The 21,042-nt window shown below is 39.7% G+C and overlaps 4 protein-coding genes across 6 annotated transcripts; all 4 read left to right on the forward strand.

Annotated features, from left to right (window-relative positions):
• Positions 1–4,151: 4,151 nt before the first annotated feature.
• Positions 4,152–5,998, forward strand: LOC121191899 (prostate stem cell antigen-like). Of its 2 annotated transcripts, none has more exons than XM_041053355.1 (3): positions 4,152–4,288; positions 5,294–5,404; positions 5,595–5,998. In XM_041053355.1, exons 1-3 carry the CDS (start codon positions 4,237–4,239, stop codon positions 5,807–5,809), a joined length of 378 nt encoding a protein of 125 aa, XP_040909289.1. In that variant the 5' UTR covers positions 4,152–4,236; the 3' UTR covers positions 5,810–5,998. The 2 variants fall into 2 exon arrangements, with proteins under 2 accessions (XP_040909289.1, XP_040909290.1); XM_041053356.1 differs by lacking the exon at positions 4,152–4,288 and adding an exon at positions 5,115–5,167.
• Positions 5,999–6,815: 817 nt separating this feature from the next.
• LOC121191897 (sperm acrosome membrane-associated protein 4-like) lies at positions 6,816–10,486 on the forward strand. Of its 2 annotated transcripts, none has more exons than XM_041053351.1 (3): positions 6,816–6,986; positions 7,715–7,828; positions 9,778–10,486. In XM_041053351.1, the coding sequence occupies exons 1-3, from the start codon at positions 6,935–6,937 to the stop codon at positions 9,996–9,998; spliced, it is 387 nt and encodes a 128-aa protein (XP_040909285.1). In that variant the 5' UTR covers positions 6,816–6,934; the 3' UTR covers positions 9,999–10,486. The 2 variants fall into 2 exon arrangements, with proteins under 2 accessions (XP_040909285.1, XP_040909286.1); XM_041053352.1 differs by having other exon boundaries at positions 7,718–7,828.
• On the forward strand, positions 10,395–14,205 carry LOC121191896 (sperm acrosome membrane-associated protein 4-like). Its single transcript, XM_041053350.1, has 3 exons — positions 10,395–10,582; positions 12,030–12,140; positions 13,621–14,205. Exons 1-3 carry the CDS (start codon positions 10,531–10,533, stop codon positions 13,842–13,844), a joined length of 387 nt encoding a protein of 128 aa, XP_040909284.1. The 5' UTR covers positions 10,395–10,530; the 3' UTR covers positions 13,845–14,205.
• A 2,017-nt stretch (positions 14,206–16,222) lies between these two features.
• Positions 16,223–21,039, forward strand: clic1 (chloride intracellular channel 1). The gene is made up of 7 exons (XM_041053347.1): positions 16,223–16,423; positions 16,729–16,793; positions 18,045–18,154; positions 18,492–18,617; positions 18,941–19,047; positions 19,530–19,711; positions 19,864–21,039. The coding sequence occupies exons 2-7, from the start codon at positions 16,752–16,754 to the stop codon at positions 20,023–20,025; spliced, it is 729 nt and encodes a 242-aa protein (XP_040909281.1). The 5' UTR covers positions 16,223–16,423; positions 16,729–16,751; the 3' UTR covers positions 20,026–21,039.
• Positions 21,040–21,042: the final 3 nt, after the last annotated feature.

Consider the following 21,042-nt stretch of genomic DNA (forward strand, 5'->3'; position numbering starts at 1 on the left):
TTCAGGTTTCAGCGCTTAGCATTGCTGCCACTGAGGGAACACATCTGTCCTGATTTCAGGTTTTGGCACCGAACAGGACATTCTTGGCACATGAGGACATTGTAATATAAAGCTGTGAAAAGACACACACAGATAAACAGATTTCGAGCCAGAAATCCCCAGTAAATAAACCAAGTAGGATGTTTTTTGAATTGGTGTTTAAATGAAGCATTTCCTAAGTCAAGTGAGGTCTGCGTTTGGTGGTTTAGAGGCTTTAATGATGTAAAAGTGAGGAAATTATGTGTTTATAGTGCACACCAGATTTAGTTTTACAAACTAATTGATTATTTTAGTTTCGTCAGTTCAGTCATTTTTAAAGCTAAAATGCCAACTTCTTAGTCTCAAACTGAATATCATGCAATAAAGTCAAGGCGAAACAGAAGCATTTGTTCCAGATGTGAACAGAACAGAGGCTAAACTTCAGTTGAATATGAATCAACCAATTTGAAATTTGACTTTTGGACAAAATGATTTATCGCTTCATTTGTTTCAGATTAGTAAATATAAACTTAAACTCATGATTCAATCTGTATTGCATGACTTATCTTACAACCTGAATGACAGGCACAGGCACAATTTGAATAGCTCATGGTATTCAATTTAGTCCTCCTCCCAAGTTCCTCAGTCAACCTTTGCATTCCTCCACTCTCAGTGACTCTTCCCCCGAGGTAAAGATAAAGACAAAAGACTTGAGAACCCCTTCTTGTCCCCTCCCTTTACCTGTTACACACTATAAATCTCAGGCATCACGGAACAAGCTCATCAGTTTTTAGTCCACACAGCATCCAAGGAGCCTCTGGCTTATTGTAAAGGATTTTTTTTTTGTCTGTCAGTTGAAACCAAGGAGCAAACCAAGACGATGGGCAGGATCCTGTTTGGAATCATTGCGGCCGTTGCATCTGTCATGTTGGGTAAGATTTACCTGTAATCAAGGTTATCAATCAACTATCACACATTTATAAATGGAAAGAAATAATTGGCGGACAAACTGTGGACAAAAAAAATTCAAATTCAAATTCTCTGGCAGTGATTGAGTTACCCTTAATTTGTAGAGAAATTGATTACACAAAGATATTACTGACAAAAATAAAAATCCTGCATACTCAGAAAAAATCTGCTTTAAAAAAAAGGCGGGAAAAGCTCAGTCAATGAAAAGGCTGGACACTGTTAAATTAGTATTTATCTTTTCAGATGTGACTCAATTCATTAACATCTTTATTACTAACATTAGTGATATTTATCATGTAACTTGACATTGGCCGTTGAAAAGTCTGCTGCCAACACAACAGAGGTGAAGCGGCAATGAAAAAAATTAAACATCAATGTGAAACAGCAGATCAAGCTTATACACAAACTTAATTTCACTAACAACTTTCAGTGGGTCTATTTCTTTGGAACAAAATAGCTCCATTAAAAACTGTTTGTACCAGGATTCTCCAGAGCAGCTGGGATATTGTTTCCATGAAGACACGTTGCTCTTGATTTTAACATTTTTCAGTGCTTTAAGCAACACAAATGAAATTCCATTCACCTCCACTGAATTAGGGCGGTGGCAAAAATCTCAGAGGCAACTTTCTGCGACTATCACGACAAGAAGAAAGTGAGACTGGCTATTGTTAAATCCTTCCAATTAGCTGAAAAACCAACTTCATTCAGCTTCTGTCCCTATCACTGAAACTGACAAGATGGCCTTTAGATATGTCACTTAGAGCTTCATTGTTTATCTAACCTGGGCGGGGTTCAACAATATTTGGTTGCACCACAGTACAGGGTGTGGTGTACCACAAATTCCCCAAAAGAGGGATCGCTGAGCTGGAGTGCTCAGGCAAAACAGCAAACTGGTCAGGAAAAATACTTAATGATGCACCACTGTAAATATCACATACACAAACTCTTATAAAAACAATCACTGCCATAAAATTAAGGCATTTTATGGGTATAATTTGAAATTAGAAAAGGTCTGTGCACATAAATCAACCTATTTTGAGCTCATTTTCTTTTCTTCCACCACATAAACACTCTAGATTTATTTTAATTAAATTTTTGTGTTTTCCCTTATGTGTTTCAGTGGAGTCCCTGACCTGCAACAAATGCACCTTTGGTCTGGTGGGCGTCTGCATTAATTCTGCTGAGGAGACCTGCTCGTCCAACAGCAGTGTGTGCTTTACTGGAAAAGCAAGTAAGTCACCCCCTAATTACCTAAAAGCTCACACCCTTTCCCTTCAAACATTACATAACAGCGCAGGCATGATTCACTTAAATCCTTTCTAAATACAGAGAAACTCAGACACATACACACATCAACAAGCACACCCTAATGTTCCCAGTGGCCATCTCATGTGACAAGATATTCATGTTTTATCCTCATGCTGATGCAATGTAGTGATTCCTCTTCTGTAACTAATGGTAGCTGTACCAGTGGAAAATTATTCCTTTACAAGTTTTGCATACTGGTTTAAAAGCAGATGTGAAAAGTAGTCAAGTAGCCAAAATAAAAGTACTCACTTTGGGTTTCAGTGTCAGGCAAAAACCTTGTATGTCCAGTTTTGCAGAGTGATAGAAGAGGGAAAGAAGGGAATGAAGAAAATGATGGAAAGAAGGGTAGATAGAGAAGGCAATAATGTCTCAAACTATTCGTGATTTTATGAGCTAAAAAAAAAGGACAAAAGCAGATTAGGTCAATTTGTGAATGAGTAAGAAGTAGAAAGTCTAACAAAAGAGAAACTCTTGAATAAAGAAGTGGAGCCTCAAAACTGTATTCGATTTAATATACTGCAAGTCTCTGTAAGTCTTGTTTGTCTAACGCAACCATTTCTCCTCAGGTTTCCCAACACTCTCAAGCTTCGTGGGCTTCAACACCCAGGGCTGCAGGGATAATTCCACTGGCTGCAACATGACCACCAGCGCCACCCTGCTGGGAGTCACCTATGAGACCAAAATCGAGTGCTGCTCAGCAAACAAGTGCAACCCCGTCCAGGTCAGCGGTGCCCCGTCCACAAAGATGACGCTCACCGCTGCCATTGGAGCAGCTGTCCTGGCCTCCGTGTGGGGAAGCATGCTGTAAAAAAACACCAGCAAACAGCTGCTAGCAAGACCAAAATCACTATCCAAAATAAATTCTTCAGACTTAATGAGTTTACAAGTATTTTAACTTGTACTCTAATATTGTGACACTCTATATTTCATGACTCATATTTTACCATGTCATGGTTAATTTTCAGATTTTCAAAACTCAGGTGTCCACATCAAGGAAGTTGAAAAATGAGATGTTTCGGGGAAACATTGAGTTCGTAAACCTTTCTAGTTGTTATTTTGCTATATTTTTTTAATCAATAAAATTTATTTATCCTTTGAACTACTTTGTGTCATACAGGACAAATCTTTGATGCTGAAATAAAGAAAAACACTGAAAAACATCTGTTGCCTCTGCTACTTGTTCATTTTTTAATGTAATACACAGTATTAGATTAGTTCCTAATCTTTATCTCTAACAATATTCCACTCTAATGATCCCCAGCCAGATGGTTCTTGTGCCCAGAGGGGAGCTCATGCAGTTGCAAGTGAGAAGGTGGGAAAGCTCGAGTACTTATAATTTTATATAACCATAGGCCTATCAACTGGTCATTCTGAACACATAAACATCCCATGTTGCAACTGAGAGCATGTGAAACTATTTAAGTGAGTCAAGACCTTAAAATGTTTAGCTAAAAATAATAAAACAAACTGTTGAAACCTCTGTCACTCAGTACGAATGCAACCAAAGCTACTTAAACACTGATGATTCAACTACATGAAAAAGACCTTGGAATAATATCCACTTTTATGTCATTAATGGTGTTAAATAGCAATCACTTACACATGAACATGCTTGAAACATGACTGGTGACGCCGATGTAGGTGTACTTCAGCTCATCTGACAGGCCTGTGGGATGTGTGTGTGTGTGTGTGTGCATGTGTGTGTGTGTGTGGAGGTGGGGGGGCCTCCACACACACACACTGAAGGACTGTGTCACCCCTTTCAAACTTTCTTATCACTACAGTTGACGTGTAGGACTGATATAACTCCCTCAGTATATAAAGATGTCAACCTTCAGCCAGAAACCCACGGCTTCTGAAACAGTAAGAACTTACAGAAATTAGGAACAACCGACACCTTAGGTGGCATTTTCACCTGTAGGCACATCTAAGAACATAAAGATGAACAAAGTTCTGTGGAGCTGTGCAGCACTATTGGCTCTGTTTGTTGCAGGTAGGAAGGTTTTTTTTTTTTTTTTTACAGTATCTTGAAGATAGAATGTTCAACTTTGTGGGACAGAGGTTTCTTGAATAACGATCAATAAGATGCTGAGTGTGTGAAATTATGATCAGAAATAATTTCAAAGCCTCTGGTTGTGTGTCACCCTTTTAAAAATCTGTGACAAAACTGTCTGAGAAAAAAGCGTTGATATGTTTTTTTTTCCTGAATTTCTTTCTGCAAACTAAAATTTTTCATGCAGAGTAATTTATTGGCTTTAAAATTATTTCTGAACATCCTTTCACAAAGTCTAAATCTTATCGACCCTTAGTTTTGCGCCTGTACACCATTCAGAGACATGGTTATCAGGACTGAAAGTGGTCTTTGCAGACGTGTTATCAGAGCAGAACTGCACTGTAATTTAGTGGTTATTTTGATCATAAATGTATGATTTTATTTGATGTGATGTTTATCTCAAACATGATGCACTGCAATAATGTGACCAAAAAAAAAACACGTCACAAACATTTGCCACAATTTTGAGATATCCAGCTTATTTCTGTCACTAACCCTATTGTAGTTTTGGTTACACTTTTACAGGATTTGCGAAAACACACACTGTCAGCAGTTATTACAGTAACCAATCTAAATCTAAATGCTGCTAAATGTAATTTTTCAATGTTTTGAGCAACACAAAACAAATTCCTTTCCTCTCTAACATATCAGGGCGGAGGCAGAATCTCAGATATCTCACAACTTGAGCAAACAAAACCAGTGACATTTTGCATAGCTTGCCTCAAAGTCATACACATCCTGTATCCTGTAATGAGTTTCATACTAGATAACACATCCACAGCCAGTGTTCACCTTGAGAGGTTATGAAAAAGAGTCTTGGTGTGTACTTTGTGATTACATTGGGTGCTTGTTTGATAAGATAGGAGTTACTAAATGAAGTCAGACATGAATGGATATTAATTTAACTTGTTATTTCCTGTTCTCTGGTTGTCTCCTCTCTCACAGTTGAGTCCCTCAGCTGTTACACCTGCAGTCTGGGGATTCTCGGCTCCTGCCTCAGAGAAGCACCTGTAAATTGCACTACATCTCAGAACAGATGCTTCGCAGCAGTTGCCAGTAAGATGAACAGCTGAATGGCACAATCATATTTTGCATACATAAAAAAGATTTTGAAGAAAGTCTGACAAGCTATTAAGTTTGAAGGTGCTGTACGACCCCACACACTGTCAGAAACACTGACACAGAACTACGAAAATGATCACAGTCTCTTTCCAGTTTTTTCAAAGATTTTCTTTGCCTCCCCCAGAGTTTAGTGCCGACCTTTTGGACATCCATGAACGAGGCTGTATAGAAGACACCGCCTGCAAAAATGATACTGGGTTAATCCTGAATGTTAGGTACAACATCACCAGGACCTGCTGCAGCACCAACCTGTGCAACGGAGCCGCCTCCACTCAGCTGCCTCTGACTGCAGCTCTGTTTGCTGCTCTGGTGGCAGTATGGAGTCAGTGGGCCCTTTAAGGAGAGGAGACGAGACAATAATGGTTCCTTAACATTTCCATTTCAAATTTACTTTAATTTTTTGTGCTTTGAATAACATTTTCAGTACATTACTGTCCCTGTGATATATAATGGAGGGACAGCAGCATAACATGATCTACATTTACTGTGTCAGCAGTTTGTAGCTGTATATACATTACCAGGACTGAATGACTACGTCTGAGCAACTTCATCCTACTACTGATTATTAGAAAAATAAACTATTTCCAAGGAACATTGTATTTGCCTTTGTTTCCATGTGTGTCTTTATTTGAAACACAGCCTCCCAATGATTCATATGATATGTTCATGTAATTTCAAAGTTGGACAATGTTGAGGTGCAGGGCAAATGTTCAACAAAGTAGTAGTTAATAGAGCCGTTTTAGGAAATGCACATGTTCACTTTGAATAAGATGGGAAGATTAATACCATACCATTCATTTATATTCTCTATTTATATTTCTGTTCTTTTCCACACTTGCACATGGCCTTTGGAATTGACATTATTTTGTCTCACATACAAACACGTGACGGCATACTGTTCTATTGTAGCTCCATAGCTTAAGGAGTGTCTCTTCATAAAGAATCCTAATATTTGTTTAGAAATTAATCATTATTGACTGAAGCTTTGTTCTTTTTGTGAGAGAAGGCTTTTGAAAGTGATTACGATCTTGGTTTTCAAAGGTTCACACACAAACACAGACACAGACACACATATGCGCGCACACACACTCACACAGTTGAATATATTCATCATAGTTGAACATATTCAACTATGCACACACACAAAAACAGGTTTGGCTTTACATCAAACAAACCTCTGTTTTCATAGTGTCAGCAACCCCCTCAAAGAATAAATGAGGGGGTTGACAAATGAAAATCAAAGTCAACATTCCTTTTTGATCTTACTGAGTGACCAATCTGAGATCCTGATCGTGCCCCCTCTACATAAAACCAGATGACCAGAGCTGATAAAGCTAATTTGAAACACTCTCCAGACACCTGAACAGCTGGATCACTGAACGTCCTTTTTTCTGCCTCTGTTGCAGCTAGATCTTCTGCTTTGTGCTGATAATTTCTCGATAAAACAGTTTGTGTAAGAGCAAAATGAAGAAATTGCTGTTGGTCTGTGCAGTGTTTATGACAATGTTTGTTACAGGTAGGAGAACACCATACTCTACTCACTATGTTTTTGATTGAGAAACAAAGAAATTTTTTGAACTATAGTTGTTTACTTTGTATTTACACCAGATTAAGTGCCTAAATTAACTACTTTTGTTGTTAGATGCAAAACAAACAGGGTACAGCACCTTTAAAATGAGCTGAATGGATTGTATTGGATTGTGTTAATATCGCCAGTGGTGCTTCATTATCAGCTATTCAGCCATCAGTTTGCAGCTGTTTTCAACAAGTGGCAGATCTTGAAATTCCTGATACTCCATCTGAGGCTGACGTGAATGGTTTTTCCCACTTGGCTGGTTCATAATTACACTTTAAAAGATATGACGTGAATGCAGCATTGGTACTGACATTTTAATTCCTTCATGTCTTAACAAGCAGTCAAACAGAACAATTAAAATTAACCATGATATAAGATAATAATGCATTGAATACATTTTTATCACATTAAAATGGTATTTCTGAAAATGATGACAACTTTTAGGACTTTGACAATAATGAGAAGTGATAAAAAAAGACGATCTTGAGGCTTGTCATCGGTGGCTTGTTGTGCAATGTTGACCTAGTATTTAGTCGCTGAGGTTTTCTGACTTATTTTCCTCCCTTGAATAACTTAGGAGAAAGCAGCCTGTTCTCCTTCACCTCTTCTGCCTCAGCCGCCTTCCTCTTTTTATTTGCTCTCCTAAATCTCTCTGTTGTTCTGGTCAGTAGGTGAGTCCCTGATGTGTAAAAGCTGCAGAGTGGGGATTGCAGGTCGATGTCTGTTCAGCTCCACTGAAACCTGCAGTGATTCTCAGCCCAACTGCTACGTGGGAAACCTGGGTGAGTAACACTTCAGTGATCTTGACTGATCAATGACCTTCTGCTGTCTCACTTTTGTCCATTACAAGTGACAGAAAAAATGGTGTAGGGAGTGAGAACATATGGGTGTGCGTGTCTGTAATAACACCAGTGACTAACCCCTGCTGAGTTTGTAACAATTTTCAAACCACAAACTATTTGACACTACGTTAGATGAAAGGCCAGCCCTGACAGTTCAGACTGATGTTTGGGCAGACATCCAGCGCAACAAGAGGTTCAGTCCAAAGATGATTCTCTGCTCTAGACAGACCAAGGACATGTTAAAAAACATACCAATGTCTTTGTATGCGCATGCCATACATACCCATACATATTACATGCAGTATACTGTACAATGCCAGAACCTATGTTTTCCAAAGTAAAAGCTTTTGTAAAAAAGGGGTTGTTGGGTTTATGACCAGCTGAGAGGCTCTGACATTTTTTTTTACTATGTGACTCATGAATACAGAACTATTCAGAAACCAGTGCAATACCTGATTTGAATCACACAGCTCCTCAACCAGCACATGAATGTACCAACCAAGAGGGGGAGTTGTAGGTTTCAGCAGTGAGGATCACTTCCGCGTTCAAAAAGCTGCAGTTCCTCGGCTGCCGCTGGGGGCTGGCTCCAGAAGTGAGCAATTCTCCATTGACCCCCATGTTCAAACAGCCAACTTTACAGCCTGGTACACTTCTTGTTTTTGTTTCTATTGATAGTTTCCACCTCCGTGAACTCTGGGGGTGATTTTTTGTACCACAGCCGTTTTAGTGTTATTTATGCTTAAAAATACTAAAAAATACTAAAAATACATCCAGAGGCCTCCGGCTACCTCCAGCGGCTGCAGTGTCCGTGTTTGGTTGCCAATGATCGGATAGGTTTTTGTGACAGTATGGCTTGTTGTAGTGTAGACTGTGCTAACCGACCGTTGAAGGAGTCTGTGTTGCAGTTTTTTCGGTAAGTAAGTTTCTCACTATTTTACTTGGATGTTTGCACTAATTAGCATGTATTAGCATATTTTGCCGCTGGCTTATGACTTAATTGCCGATTTATGGTCGCTGCTGATACAGATAGAGGACCGGAGCAGCTAACAACTCCACCAAACCCTGCAGCTCCACCTAAAACCTCTCTATCTGAAACAGTCATGTTTAAAACACAGCAGCAACATTATGATCTCTGTTGTATGCTGTGTGTTGCGGTCTCACGGGGTCGAGCTAGTCGGTTCGGACTCGGGGACTGTCGTGTGGTGGACGTAGCTGCGTGTTGCTACCGTTCAGCTTGTTAGCCTAGCTGATTAGCCTTAGGCTAGCTCAGTTGCTCCGAGCTAAGTGGCCGGGTTCTCGGCCGGCTGACCCGCAGAGTAACCGCCTCTCCGCCGAATATGGAAGGTACACTCCCGCTAAAATCCAAGATGGCGCAGCTCGAATGCCCATGGTTTGGTCAGAAAGCCGACTCGCCGAAACCAATGTGTGACGTCACGGGTGCTACGTCCATGTTTTATACTGTCTATGGTACCAACCAGGAAGACTTTTCAAAACAGTCAGAGCTTTTAACTGCATTACCACAGAAGTAAAATGTATTTTTGACAGCTTCACTCTGAGAAAAAATTCTGAAAAGGGTGGATGGATTTTTATTAAACTGGCCATTATAAGCTAACTTACTATGTTTAGAGGTCAAACCTGGAATTAGTGAAAGATTTCCCCTCTAAATGTATCTAATGGTCAAATCTGAGGACCAAAAAGTTTGATTTAAGAAAAATAAAAAGATTAGAGAAAAGAGTTTAGTGGTAAAACTTGTAAAGTACCAGTTCCACCTCAACCAGCCACAGCAGTAAAATGCTGCTTACACACTGATGAATCCATGTAGAACCTGTACATTTACTTCTGATACTTTATGTACATTTTGCTGACGGTCTCCTTATCCCCCATTTCAGCCTTTAACATCAGTCGTCTGATGAACCTGCAGATTCAAGGCTGCTTGGCTTCATCCTCCTGCAACCAGACTGAAAGGGGAACCCTCCTGACTGCGGGATACACAGTCACCAGGACCTGCTGCAGCACTGACCGCTGTAACGGAGCCACATCCATCCAGCTGCCTCTCACTGCTGCTTTGGGCACTGCCCTCATGGCTGTTTGGAGCAACTGGATCCTTTGAAAACAACAACAAGCGATGCTATTCATGGCTGGGTGTTGCCTTTATATGCAAGCATTTAAGAATTACAAACAGGTTTTTGCTTTCTTTGCCAAACACCAGCGTTGTGCACACTCTTATATTGTGATACTCCTGTTGTGGCCTCTATGTGTGGAAATGTGGGGGTTTTGAGAGAATATAGGTACAGTGTAAAAGCTCAGTGTAATAACACACGTCACTGCATGTTTATAAATTAGATGAACTCTTAAAGTTATACATGCTTGAACTTAATGACTGTGAGTTTTATTTTCCCCTAGGCTGTGAATGTTTGTGCTAAGTGGATGTTTTTTGTCCGAGACTTCCTCCTTAAGCTTCTGGAACACAAAACCTGATGAACCTCATTCTCGCACGTTACTTCTCATTTGAGTCTTACCTGATCGTGTGTTGGTTTCTCTGAAGATCACTTGACTGAGACTGAGGTATTCAGGCCTTTAAGAAATTACTTTTGATTTTAAAAAAAAAGGGAGATCCTTTCACCTCGTAACCTCCGAGAACGATGAATAACTTTTGGAAAGCAGTCACTGTTCTGGGTGCCTTCATCGCAGTCGGTAAGTTCAGAATAATGCCCAACTTTTGAGTTGACTGTATATAAAGATTTAGACTGTCTTCATATGGCATCTTTGGGTGAAAATGGGAACACAGGTTTAATAAAACCTCGTTCTTTATTCATGAAGAAGCTAATGAAGATTTCTATCGAAAACGGAGCATTTATTTATTTATTACTGTTCCTACTGTTTTTGTGAGATAAATTGTCTTTAATTCAAAATCTTTACTACATCAACATTTGCCTTAAAGACAGTGTTTTGTCCAGCCTCAGTATGTGGCTGTTACTTTGATTGTACTCAGGCTCATTACCAGGAACAAACAAAATGCTCAGGACAAAGTCTCGGGACAAACAAAGATAAAGATTAATGGTTCTGTTCTCTGCTGTTTGTGATTAAGTCTCAGGTGGTTTTACTGCACTACAGCTTAATGACACTGAGTCTGGTACAAGTGTCTTGTGCAGCACTAATTGCCCCAGGTCAAAGAGGGCACTTCTGAACTGATACAGAAAAAGAGGCTAGAGTATAATATGTTTAAAAGCAAAATAAAGTCTGTTTAAGAAGACTGTAGTGGCAGGAAAGAAAGAAGAATAAAAGTATATGTATATAACATAATATATAGAAATTTAGGAAAGTGTTTAAAGAAGAGAATTTAAAAAGACACTAGTTTGACTAATCAAATTCTCTCAGACAGGTCATTTTATGGACTGGTCTTCCTGAGTTACAAAGTTTTTAACAGGAAACCAATAAAGTATGCTGAGACAATGAGACTGTCAGGAAGTTTGATAACACTACGTAACACAGCCTGTACTTTACAGTGGAAGAAAGCAAGACTATGAGGAACAGGTGTAGAGTAATTATTTAGTGGGAAGGTGAATTCTAACATTTTTGCAGGTATCCAGTATTCACAAAAACACTTGAATTCACTATCTTGTGTATCTGGTTCTTATTGTGTGATACACTTGTTTCAGCTTTCCCCTGAAAGGTGTTACTACTACATGCTGCTTTTCCCCCATAGTTTTCTTTCTTCCACTGTACCTACATTTTGGTACCATTAGGCATGGATGGAGTTCTGAATGGGCCTACGAGGCACAGACCTGAGGGGTCAGGGAAAAAAACCAAACAAACAGAAAAACACAACACGAGCAAACACAAAACAGCAACAAAAGATGTAAAGTGAGTACAAAGAGACAAAAAATGACCTCAAAGAGACAAAACAACTAACGTGTCTCTCTCCATTTACACTCAGCTTTCTCGCAGCAACTTAAGTCATCAGAAAGCATTAGAACAATTTTATCAGAGATAATCTGGATGCGGTAATGGCCATGGAAAATTCAAACAGAAACACAGTTTCTAGAAACTAGCTCATATTTCCTGCCACATGAGAAATCTGCTGAATGATTTACTGTGAGCCTGATTATCACACTTCTCCTTCTTTCTTCTCATCAAACAGCACAATGCCTGAACTGTCGTCAGTGTCCCATTGGGATATTTGGGACGTGCCTGTTCGGAAGCGACGTCACATGCAATAATCAGACTCAGAGCTGTTATACTGGAGAAGCACGTAAGGAAACCTCTGCAACACTGTGAAGGCAGGCAGATAAAGAGATATCCCTACCACACTGGAAATGCTGAATTTTACCTACAGAGAAATGGAAATTTGCTTAGGGGCCAGTTTTCTCTGAGAAAAAGAAAAGAAAGTAAATGAATAGTTACACTTAGGATTTATGGTGGATTAAACAGTGGCTACATGAACGTCTTTTGGAATTACCTGGTTTTCTGTATAAATTGATCATAAAATGTCATCTGATCTCCCTCTGAGTCACCATCACAAGATGCTCAGGCTAATAGGACACAGACAGTTGTAATCTTTAGTGTCTTTACTGAACACACCCTTTAAACAGCTTCAGCTTAGACATATTGTCAGGATGTCTGGTATGAATGGCTCTCTGAGATCATTCCACTGTGTCTCTGTGGGGTTAAGCTCTGACTCCAAAAGGAGGATTTCCTTTGTTTGAAGTCATTCTGTAGGAGATTTATTTCAGTGTTTAGGGTCATTGTCCTGCTGCATCACCCAACTTCTTCTGAGCTTCGGCTGGTGGACATTACATTATCCTGTAAGATGAACGTTGGAATTTTTCTTCCGCTCAATGGTGGCAAGCTATTCAGGCCCAGAGGCAGCAAATTAGCCCCAATTCAGGATGCTCCCTCCACTGCACTTCAGAATTCAGAGTGATGTTTTCATGTTGGTGTCCAGTGCCATTTTTACTCTGTAATGCCATAGTGCTGCAAGTTCTTTGCAGTGTTCTCAACCTTAGTTTCAGCAGTCCAGAAAACATTTTCCCAGCAGTGATGTGGAGAGTCAGAGAATCAGAGGCTTCCTCTGTGGTGGTGGTGTCGTGCCACAGAGATGTCAACCAGCTCCGATAAGTCCTTAAAACTTTTTAGCTGTTACTCTGGGCTGGGCTTTTTTGCCTCATTGATTATTTTGCTTTATGCCTGCGGAGTAGAGAGATGACTCTGTAACCCTTTCCAGCTTTATGCAAATCCATGATTCTTGATCACAAGTCTTCTGAGAGCTAGTTTTTTTGCGAGGCACGGTTCACATCAGCAGATGCCTACCCCCAATATAGTCCAGGTTTCTGAATCCTGACTCCAGTTTGCATAATGTTCACGTCATTAACCTCTGGGTTCACATAGTTTTTCCAGCCTACGCTGTGAATGTTTGAATGATGTATTCAGTGTGGACAAGAACAATACAATGATTTGTGTGTTATGAGTTAAAATAGATTGCGTTTGTTCACTGTTGTAACTCAGATGAAGCTCTGGCCATTTTATAAATTACATATTTTATTTACTTTTACTCTATGTAGAACAAAATATAAACTCTGATTAAAAATAATTTGTGTTATAATTATCAAGGAGTTCCAACTAAGGTTTTTGGTGAAGCGGGTGTAGCAATAGAATGTTCCAATGAAACTGGTTTTTAACCTCCTTTAGGTTTGACATTCATTTTCACGCTTTCCTGTTTCCAATCCTCCCAGAGTTCAATGCTACAGGGGTGGTGAAACTGCACATCCGTGGCTGCCTGGACTCCGACCTGTGTGGGAAGACACTGACAGGGAGCCTCCTGGGTGCTGCTTACACCAGCAGTTTCCAGTGCTGTACCACAGATCTGTGCAACGGAGCCACCTCGGTCCAGATCTCTCTGACTGTGGCCCTGTGTGCTGCCATCCTGTCCTCTCTGTGGGGCACCTGGGAGTTGTAGTTTTACGTGATCTATCCCTGTTTCCAATGTTGGTTTTAATCTTTACTAATTCTTGCTAATTCAGTTAAATATTTATCAGCATAATCCTCACATTGATTTGTTCTATTTACCCAGTAATGAAGAGATCACTTTAACAAAATCCATGAAGAATCATTTAAAAGAATCTTTAGGGCCTGTTTTTCTGCATCTTGTCATCATAATATATACAAATTCAGGGTGTTGTCCAGCAGCAAGGACACTGAAGTCATGTCTCTTTATGTTTTCTGCTTAGCTTTACGTTTGCTTGAGCTTGCTTGAGCAAAACTCTGATTCAAATCGGGACCCTGGCTGGCAAAATAAAAAATATCAAAGAACAAACAGATAACTCACTTCCAAATCAAAACACAATTCTTCTTCCTTGTCAGGCACAGCACATATTTACTATAGCAAATCGACATGGTAGTGAAGCATCTGGTGCAAATAACTGACTTAACAAACTTTTGGTAAATAGAGTACAGCAACTAATAGTCTGAAACAGGCGTGTACGACCGCGTATTAGATAACTGGATACATAAAAGTGTCTCTGTGTTTCGGTGGACTATTTAAGAAAGATGACTCATGGGCATGAGAGGGTATTATTATTCACAGAGACACACAACAGGTTTGTTTGCATTTTAAATGCGTGACTTATTTTGGAAGGGTTGTGTAAGAGAATCTGTGCTGTAGACTACAGACTTCTGTGTTTTCTCCACTGACAGACGAGTAAATTTATCCCGTTTCACCGCCCTACTTTGCAAAACTTTTCAAAATCAAGGACGCCCTCTAGTGCACGCAGGGACAATACAGCACAGTGTTACAACAACGATTACAACAAAATCTGATGGTGTAAAAAATATTATGCAGAATAGTAACTACACTGGCTTGTGATTTATTAGCAGCTAGGAGTCAACAAAAATTATTTCAAGTATTTTTAAAGTGGCTTTTAAATGAAAGAAAAAGTCATCACGTTTAAAAGGTCTTTCATTAAGTATTCCAGACTTTTGGACCGGACCTTTGAAGGCAGCAAGTGAACTACAGCTCAACATCGCCATCTACTGGCTTATTGCTATACTACATCACTCACTGCGCAGAACTGCGTTGATGTTCGGACGAATTAAATTCTATATTTTTCCTTTTATGTGCTTTTATCTCATGAACCTTCGACTGTTTTCCGTGTCGTCTTTACAGTCGTAGCACTTTTAATGTGTTCAGTTGCCTTGTTGTGTTTCTTTGTGTTTTTACGCCGCATGGCTGCAGCACAGTTTCATTTTGTGGGTCAGTTAAGATCTGAACTGAGGTGAACTCGAGTGAGATATCAAACCTAAAACGACTGCTTATGAAAATGAGATGTCACACTTAAAATTAAATTATTGAAGAGCACCGTGAAGGCAGAAAAACCTCTATATGACAATCATTATTTTAATAAAACCAGTAGAATATAAATAGTATACCCAAATATTTTTCTCACACACATCCTGTATATGTAAATTAAAGAAAGAGGCTCTTCCTGATACTGAATCTATTGCACAACTTATATCTAAATTATCTCACGACTGTAATTTTCCCTTTGCTGCCCTTCTGATTTCTGATTGAAATATGAGCAATCATTGTGTTTTTTTTTTTTTACCTCGTATTTAACAACAACAACAAAAAAAGACTAGTCCTCCATTTTCTGTACATTTTGGCTTTATGTGATGCTGCAAATGAACACAAATGTGAGTTTTACCATCACAAAAGTTACATCTAAGGTCTCTAGCACTGACTGGCATGAAAGTGACACACATAATTTGAAGATTAATGTTGAAATATTAATTGATTGATTGATTGATTAACCGACTGATTGGTTGACTTAATTACACCAGAGGAAAACAGCACATAGTGTGTTAGATTTTAAAAGTACAAGGATTTCACATGAGAAACTGATGTTAGCATGAGTGCAAAGCCGCAATATCAAACCAAGATGTGCAAGTTTAACATGATACAGTAAACTGCAGACAACACCTGTGAGTGAGTTGGACATCTAAAGAAGAAAAAAGAAAAAACCTACAATATAATACAACAACAGGAAAGCATTGCAAAAACGAAACAAAACATATTTCAGCTATTATTAAACTGTATTATAATGTAAACTATAGCAACCCTGCACAGCCCAGTGTGTATGTACATGAGCTCAACCTGACTTTCCAGAATGACCTGCAGATTTTCAGGCCCCATTCAGCTCCCTTCACTCAAATGTCTCACTGTTGCACAAAATTAAGTTTCTACTCTTTTAGCAACAAATGCAATATAAGACAACAACTCCCTTGCTGCTGCTTCTTCTTCTTCCTCCTCCTCCTCTTGTCTGTGGAACCTCAGTACCAGTCCGCGCCTTTTCTTTCCGCCCCCATCGGTCTTGAACGCCTCCTGACGTGCTCAGAGCTCAGGGCCGTGGCGCAGCACCAGGAAATGGAGGCTCGGCTCCGCTGATGAGTTTGTAGCTGCAGCGGCAGCAGCAGTAGCAGAACTGGGAGGAGAAACCAGCGAGAAACCATTCAACAGGCGGCGACTCTCAGCGCTTTGAGGTATGCAGACTGAAAAATTGGCTACAATATTATTATTTCGTACTTTTCCGAGGTTCCGAGGTTCGCTTCGTTTGACCTTTGCGCCGCTTTTGACGCCGCTACATTGTTTAACGAGTTGTTTGCTCAGCGGGGTTTGCGGCGGAAGATGATGGGCTTGGCTGCCCGAGTTTCGAATTCGTCTGGTGTCTCGTTTAGAGAATACAAAAAACAATCAAACAAACAAAAAAAAAAAACCCCAACAAAAACTTTTGTGCTTCGTTTTAATCACGTTTCTGTCTGTGTTCTCCTTTCAAAACAAAACGCAGGTTTCGTGCATCAGCGGGTGAAGATGAGCGACGCTAATCAGCCCAAACTGGAACTTTTTGTGAAGGTAAGCGATTCAATGATGACCAAAAAAAGAAAGAAAAAAAAACTTCACACCAAGAAAGTGAAGCAGGGGTCATTATGCGACGTTGATGTGACTTTAGTTTATTTTGGCTGCAATCACACACAGTGTTATGCTTTGTTATCTTATCATTTCAGCAGCACTGTTGATATTGCAAGTTGATAACTTATCTCTGTGATATCTGTCTACACCGTGTTATTCCATTCATGTCGGTTAGACCACCTGTGCTGACTCACCGGGCTTATAAACGACGGCAAGACTAATCTAATTAAATGCACATTAAGATAATGGCCAGTCGACTTTAATCTATATTTAGTATGTTGGCCTAGCGGCCTAATCCCATTTTGTTTGAGCCAAAAAAACTTGCTCTAATATAACCAACATGTCTGTTTCTGCCTCCCCTCGTGGTCTTGCACAAGTTTCAATAATGATGCCTCTGTGTGAACATGTGAACTGTGCACCACCCTCTTCTGTTTTTTTTTTTCCTCCAGAGGTGAAAGATGTTGTTGTTAACTTCTCTAAATCCTGGTTTCGACTCAGCCTACTTAATGACACTTGACACTGTTAATTAAACGAATATCTAAGAATAGTTACACATGGACTGTGGTTTAAAAAAAAAAAGGCCGCAGTGCAGATCCTTAAGGATGTATAGAGTGAGTTGACATGAAATATGGCTTCCTACAGCCACACAAAGAACATTTGTACATTTGTATATACAACTGTATGATCATTTCCTGAAATGATGAACCTGCAACCACCTCTTGAAAGCAAGAATGATTCATGTTGCCTATAAGGCTGCAGTCTGCTGATTATTTTATACAGTAAATGATTAATCGTTTGGTATATGAATTTTTTGTGTGTGTGTAAAATGGATACAATTCGTTTTTCAGATGTCATTAAATTGCTTGTTTTATTCTAAAAATCCAAAATACTAATTTTCGTGCTTAAGTGAAGCTTTGATGCTTTCCTTTCTTATACATGATACAGAACTGAATATTTTTGTGTTTTAAACTGTCAATAGGGCAAAACAAGACATTTTAAGGTGTCAGCTTAGTCTGTGGCTAATTGTTTTAGGCATTTTTACTGTTTTCTGACATTTTATCAAACAATCAAAGAAATTCAGCCGGTAAAATAATCATTACTTGCGGCCTTATTAAGCAAGTACTTGACAAAATAACATAGTAAATGGTGCATTTAGTGCATTTTCAACTCTTTTACTCTGCTTTTGTTTCCCAGGCGGGGAGTGATGGTCAGAGCATCGGCAACTGTCCCTTCTCCCAACGTCTCTTCATGGTCCTGTGGCTGAAAGGAGTCACCTTTGATGTTACCACAGTGGATATGAAGAGGTGAAAACACGCATCTTTGACCAGCGCGTGTGTGTTGTTTATTTATTTATTTGTTTTTGTCTGGCTGCGGGTTTCTCACAACAAAGGAATGTCCGCCCACTGTTATAGTGGTCACAAACGTACTGTGCAGTAAAGGAACAGGGGGCATTTCATTCTTTTAACAGGTGTTAAAAGATATAAAGCTGCACTGGTTTTACTGAAAGGGAACATTTCAGCCACAAACACGACTTACCTCCTGTGGTTTGATATTTGATGTTTCTCTTTCTGGATCCCATTCTCTCTGACTCTTTCTTCTGCCATCTGTCTGACGTTTTCCTTTTCCAATGTCCATCTTTAGGAAGCCAGACATCTTGAAGGACCTGGCCCCCGGTGCTCAGCCTCCCTTCCTGTTGTACGGCAGTGAGGTGAAAACTGACACCAACAAGATCGAGGAGTTCCTGGAGGAAAATCTCTGCCCTCCAAAGTAAACTCTGTTTTTACGTTGTTGTTTTCAGAACTGAAACAGTTAATTAGATTAATAAGCATTTATTCTGATCATTGATTAATCATTTAAATAATTTTTCCCAAGGAAAAATATAAAACATTTTCTAGTTTCAGCTTCTCAAATGTGTGAGTTTGCATTAGACTGAATATCTTTGGACTTTGTTGAACAAAACAAATTATTTGATGATTGTTTATTGGTTTACTTTTTGTTTCATCCTGTGGGAGTGGTCCACGCTCATTTCATTCACATGGATTTTATGTGATTATCATATGTGAAGTATTATCTGTCTCTCTATTGTTTAGGTATCCCCGTCTGGCTGCTCGTAATCCAGAATCCAACACAGCGGGCATGGACGTCTTCTCCAAATTCTCCGCTTACGTCAAGAACTCAAACCCTCAGGCCAATGAAAGTAAGTGAGGCATTAACTCTCTAAATCAGAAGTAGAATTGGAGTCATTATAATAAAAGCACCCTTTGTTTTTCTAGGTTTCTAATAGACCCTGTTTTATTTTTGGTGGTATTTTCTGTAACAAATGCTGCTGACCTCCTTCTGTCGTTCTCTGATGGACAGAAAACCAGCAGGGAGCGTCCGAGTTAATAACATTATGTTCTGCTGTAGTGCAAACAGGTCACCTGCTGCTCTTTGTGTTAAGCCCCTCTTTTTTGGGTGAGCTCATAGGAAATGTCACTGTGTTCTGGGAGAAAAGTGTATGTTTATTTAAAGCACATGGTTATTCTTTAAAATTCAATTCACTCAGTAATTTCAGCCTTTTAAACCAAAAATAAAAAGAGTTGCATCAGTTCGAAATCAGGGTAGATTTCACTTCTCACTCCGGTGAAACACACTGTCCCTTTGAATTTTAATATTCTCTGTGCATGCACGTGTGCTCAGATCTAGAGAAAGGCCTGCTGAAGGCTCTGAAGAAGCTGGATGACTACCTTGGCTCTCCACTTCCTGACGAGATTGACGAGAATAGCGCCGATGAGGTCACTTCCTCGTCCCGCCCTTTCCTGGACGGCCAAGAGCTTACTCTGGCTGACTGCAACTTGCTGCCTAAGCTTCACATCGTGAAGGTAATCTTCTGTTTTAAGCTCTGCAGCACTGGGATGTAGCCTGGGATGAATAGATTGCAAGGCTGAGTCTATGTTTTTAGTGAATTAAGGCTTTTGTTTGGGGTGACTTGTTGATTGTGTCTCTCAGAGGATTTTTGTTTTTTCCCCCCCAGGTGGTGTGTTTGAAATACAGGAAATTCAGCATCCCTGAGTATCTAACAAACCTGTGGAGGTACCTGAACGCCGCGTACGCCCGGGAGGAGTTCGCCTCCACCTGCCCGGTCGATGATGAGATCCACATGGCCTACTCCTCTGTAGCCAAAGCTCTCAAGTAGGAGGACAACAGGATGCACAAGTCATGAATACACCAGCAGAACAACACAAAAGAAACAAACAAATAAAAACACATGTAGACACACCTTACAGACACACACTTACATGCACACTTTCACACACTTAAAACTACAGCCTTGCTTGTGTACAATTTCAGTAGATCAGTAGATGCTCACTGTAAAGTTGGAAATGTTTATGACAGTGGTTACAGTATATTCTTAATTTTTTATTTTTTAAATTGTGGAGGGGTGAATTCAACAGACACAAAGCTACCTACAAGATCAGATATTCACTTGCACCTTGCAAGCCTCACACAAGCTGGTTCAACTCCTATTTTCACTTTTGGTATTAAGGATTTTTTTTTTTTTTTTTTAAAGGTCACAAACATGCATATCAGCGTCAGCTCACCTGCCAAAGTGTCTTTTGTGGTTTGCCTGTAATCACAGATGCTTCACATTGTTGTTGAGTTTATTCCTTCATTGCAGAGGAAACAAGGCCTTGTACAGTTAAGGATTACATTTTTTTTTTTTTTTTTTTAATCGAAGCCAACGTTTTGTTGAAACTTAGCAGATTTTCATAGCGCACCTCAGAGAGGAAGGGGGTGCAGGCGGGGCCTCAAATTAGAGAGGTGGTCATGAAAACAGTTACAGAGACAGGAAACTGTTTCAATAGACTCTGGCTTCCTCTTTGTGCGCTCCCGCAGCAGGCGTGAAGGATTATTCAAGCTTACCAAGCTTATTTTTGTGATCCGCTGTAAGGGCCTCGTGCCAACAATTGATTTTGCTCTGCCTGTCATGTGTAAAGGATCTTTTTTCTTTAGTGTTGCATAAAAGGAGGAGGTCAGGTTGTCGGTGTATTGAAGTTGCTGTGAAGAGGTGAGGGCTGTTTGTTAAGTGCTACAGTGAAAGCACTTGTTCTGTCTCTTGCACTAGCTTGAAGCATGACGCCATCTGTTGCATGTTTCTCATGACTGGGGAAAAAAAAAACAGTAGGAAGTTTAATGTAAACGTGCACAATGC

This window comes from Toxotes jaculatrix, chromosome 13, assembly GCF_017976425.1.
Source record: "Toxotes jaculatrix isolate fToxJac2 chromosome 13, fToxJac2.pri, whole genome shotgun sequence".
Lineage (NCBI taxonomy): Eukaryota > Metazoa > Chordata > Actinopteri > Toxotidae > Toxotes > Toxotes jaculatrix.

Coding starts and splice junctions, on each gene's coding strand:
- LOC121191899 (XM_041053355.1), top strand. CDS start 4,237: ATGAACAAAGTTCTGTGGAGCTGTGCAGCACTATTGGCTCTGTTTGTT. Junction 4,289..5,293: donor ATTGGCTCTGTTTGTTGCAG/GTAGGAAGGTTT, acceptor CCTCTCTCACAG/TTGAGTCCCTCAGCTGTTAC. Junction 5,405..5,594: donor ATGCTTCGCAGCAGTTGCCA/GTAAGATGAACA, acceptor TGCCTCCCCCAG/AGTTTAGTGCCGACCTTTTG.
- LOC121191897 (XM_041053351.1), top strand. CDS start 6,935: ATGAAGAAATTGCTGTTGGTCTGTGCAGTGTTTATGACAATGTTTGTT. Junction 6,987..7,714: donor TATGACAATGTTTGTTACAG/GTAGGAGAACAC, acceptor TGTTCTGGTCAG/TAGGTGAGTCCCTGATGTGT. Junction 7,829..9,777: donor CTGCTACGTGGGAAACCTGG/GTGAGTAACACT, acceptor CCCCCATTTCAG/CCTTTAACATCAGTCGTCTG.
- LOC121191896 (XM_041053350.1), top strand. CDS start 10,531: ATGAATAACTTTTGGAAAGCAGTCACTGTTCTGGGTGCCTTCATCGCA. Junction 10,583..12,029: donor GGGTGCCTTCATCGCAGTCG/GTAAGTTCAGAA, acceptor CTCATCAAACAG/CACAATGCCTGAACTGTCGT. Junction 12,141..13,620: donor CTGTTATACTGGAGAAGCAC/GTAAGGAAACCT, acceptor CAATCCTCCCAG/AGTTCAATGCTACAGGGGTG.
- clic1 (XM_041053347.1), top strand. CDS start 16,752: ATGAGCGACGCTAATCAGCCCAAACTGGAACTTTTTGTGAAG. Junction 18,618..18,940: donor GAAAATCTCTGCCCTCCAAA/GTAAACTCTGTT, acceptor TCTATTGTTTAG/GTATCCCCGTCTGGCTGCTC. Junction 19,048..19,529: donor AAACCCTCAGGCCAATGAAA/GTAAGTGAGGCA, acceptor ACGTGTGCTCAG/ATCTAGAGAAAGGCCTGCTG.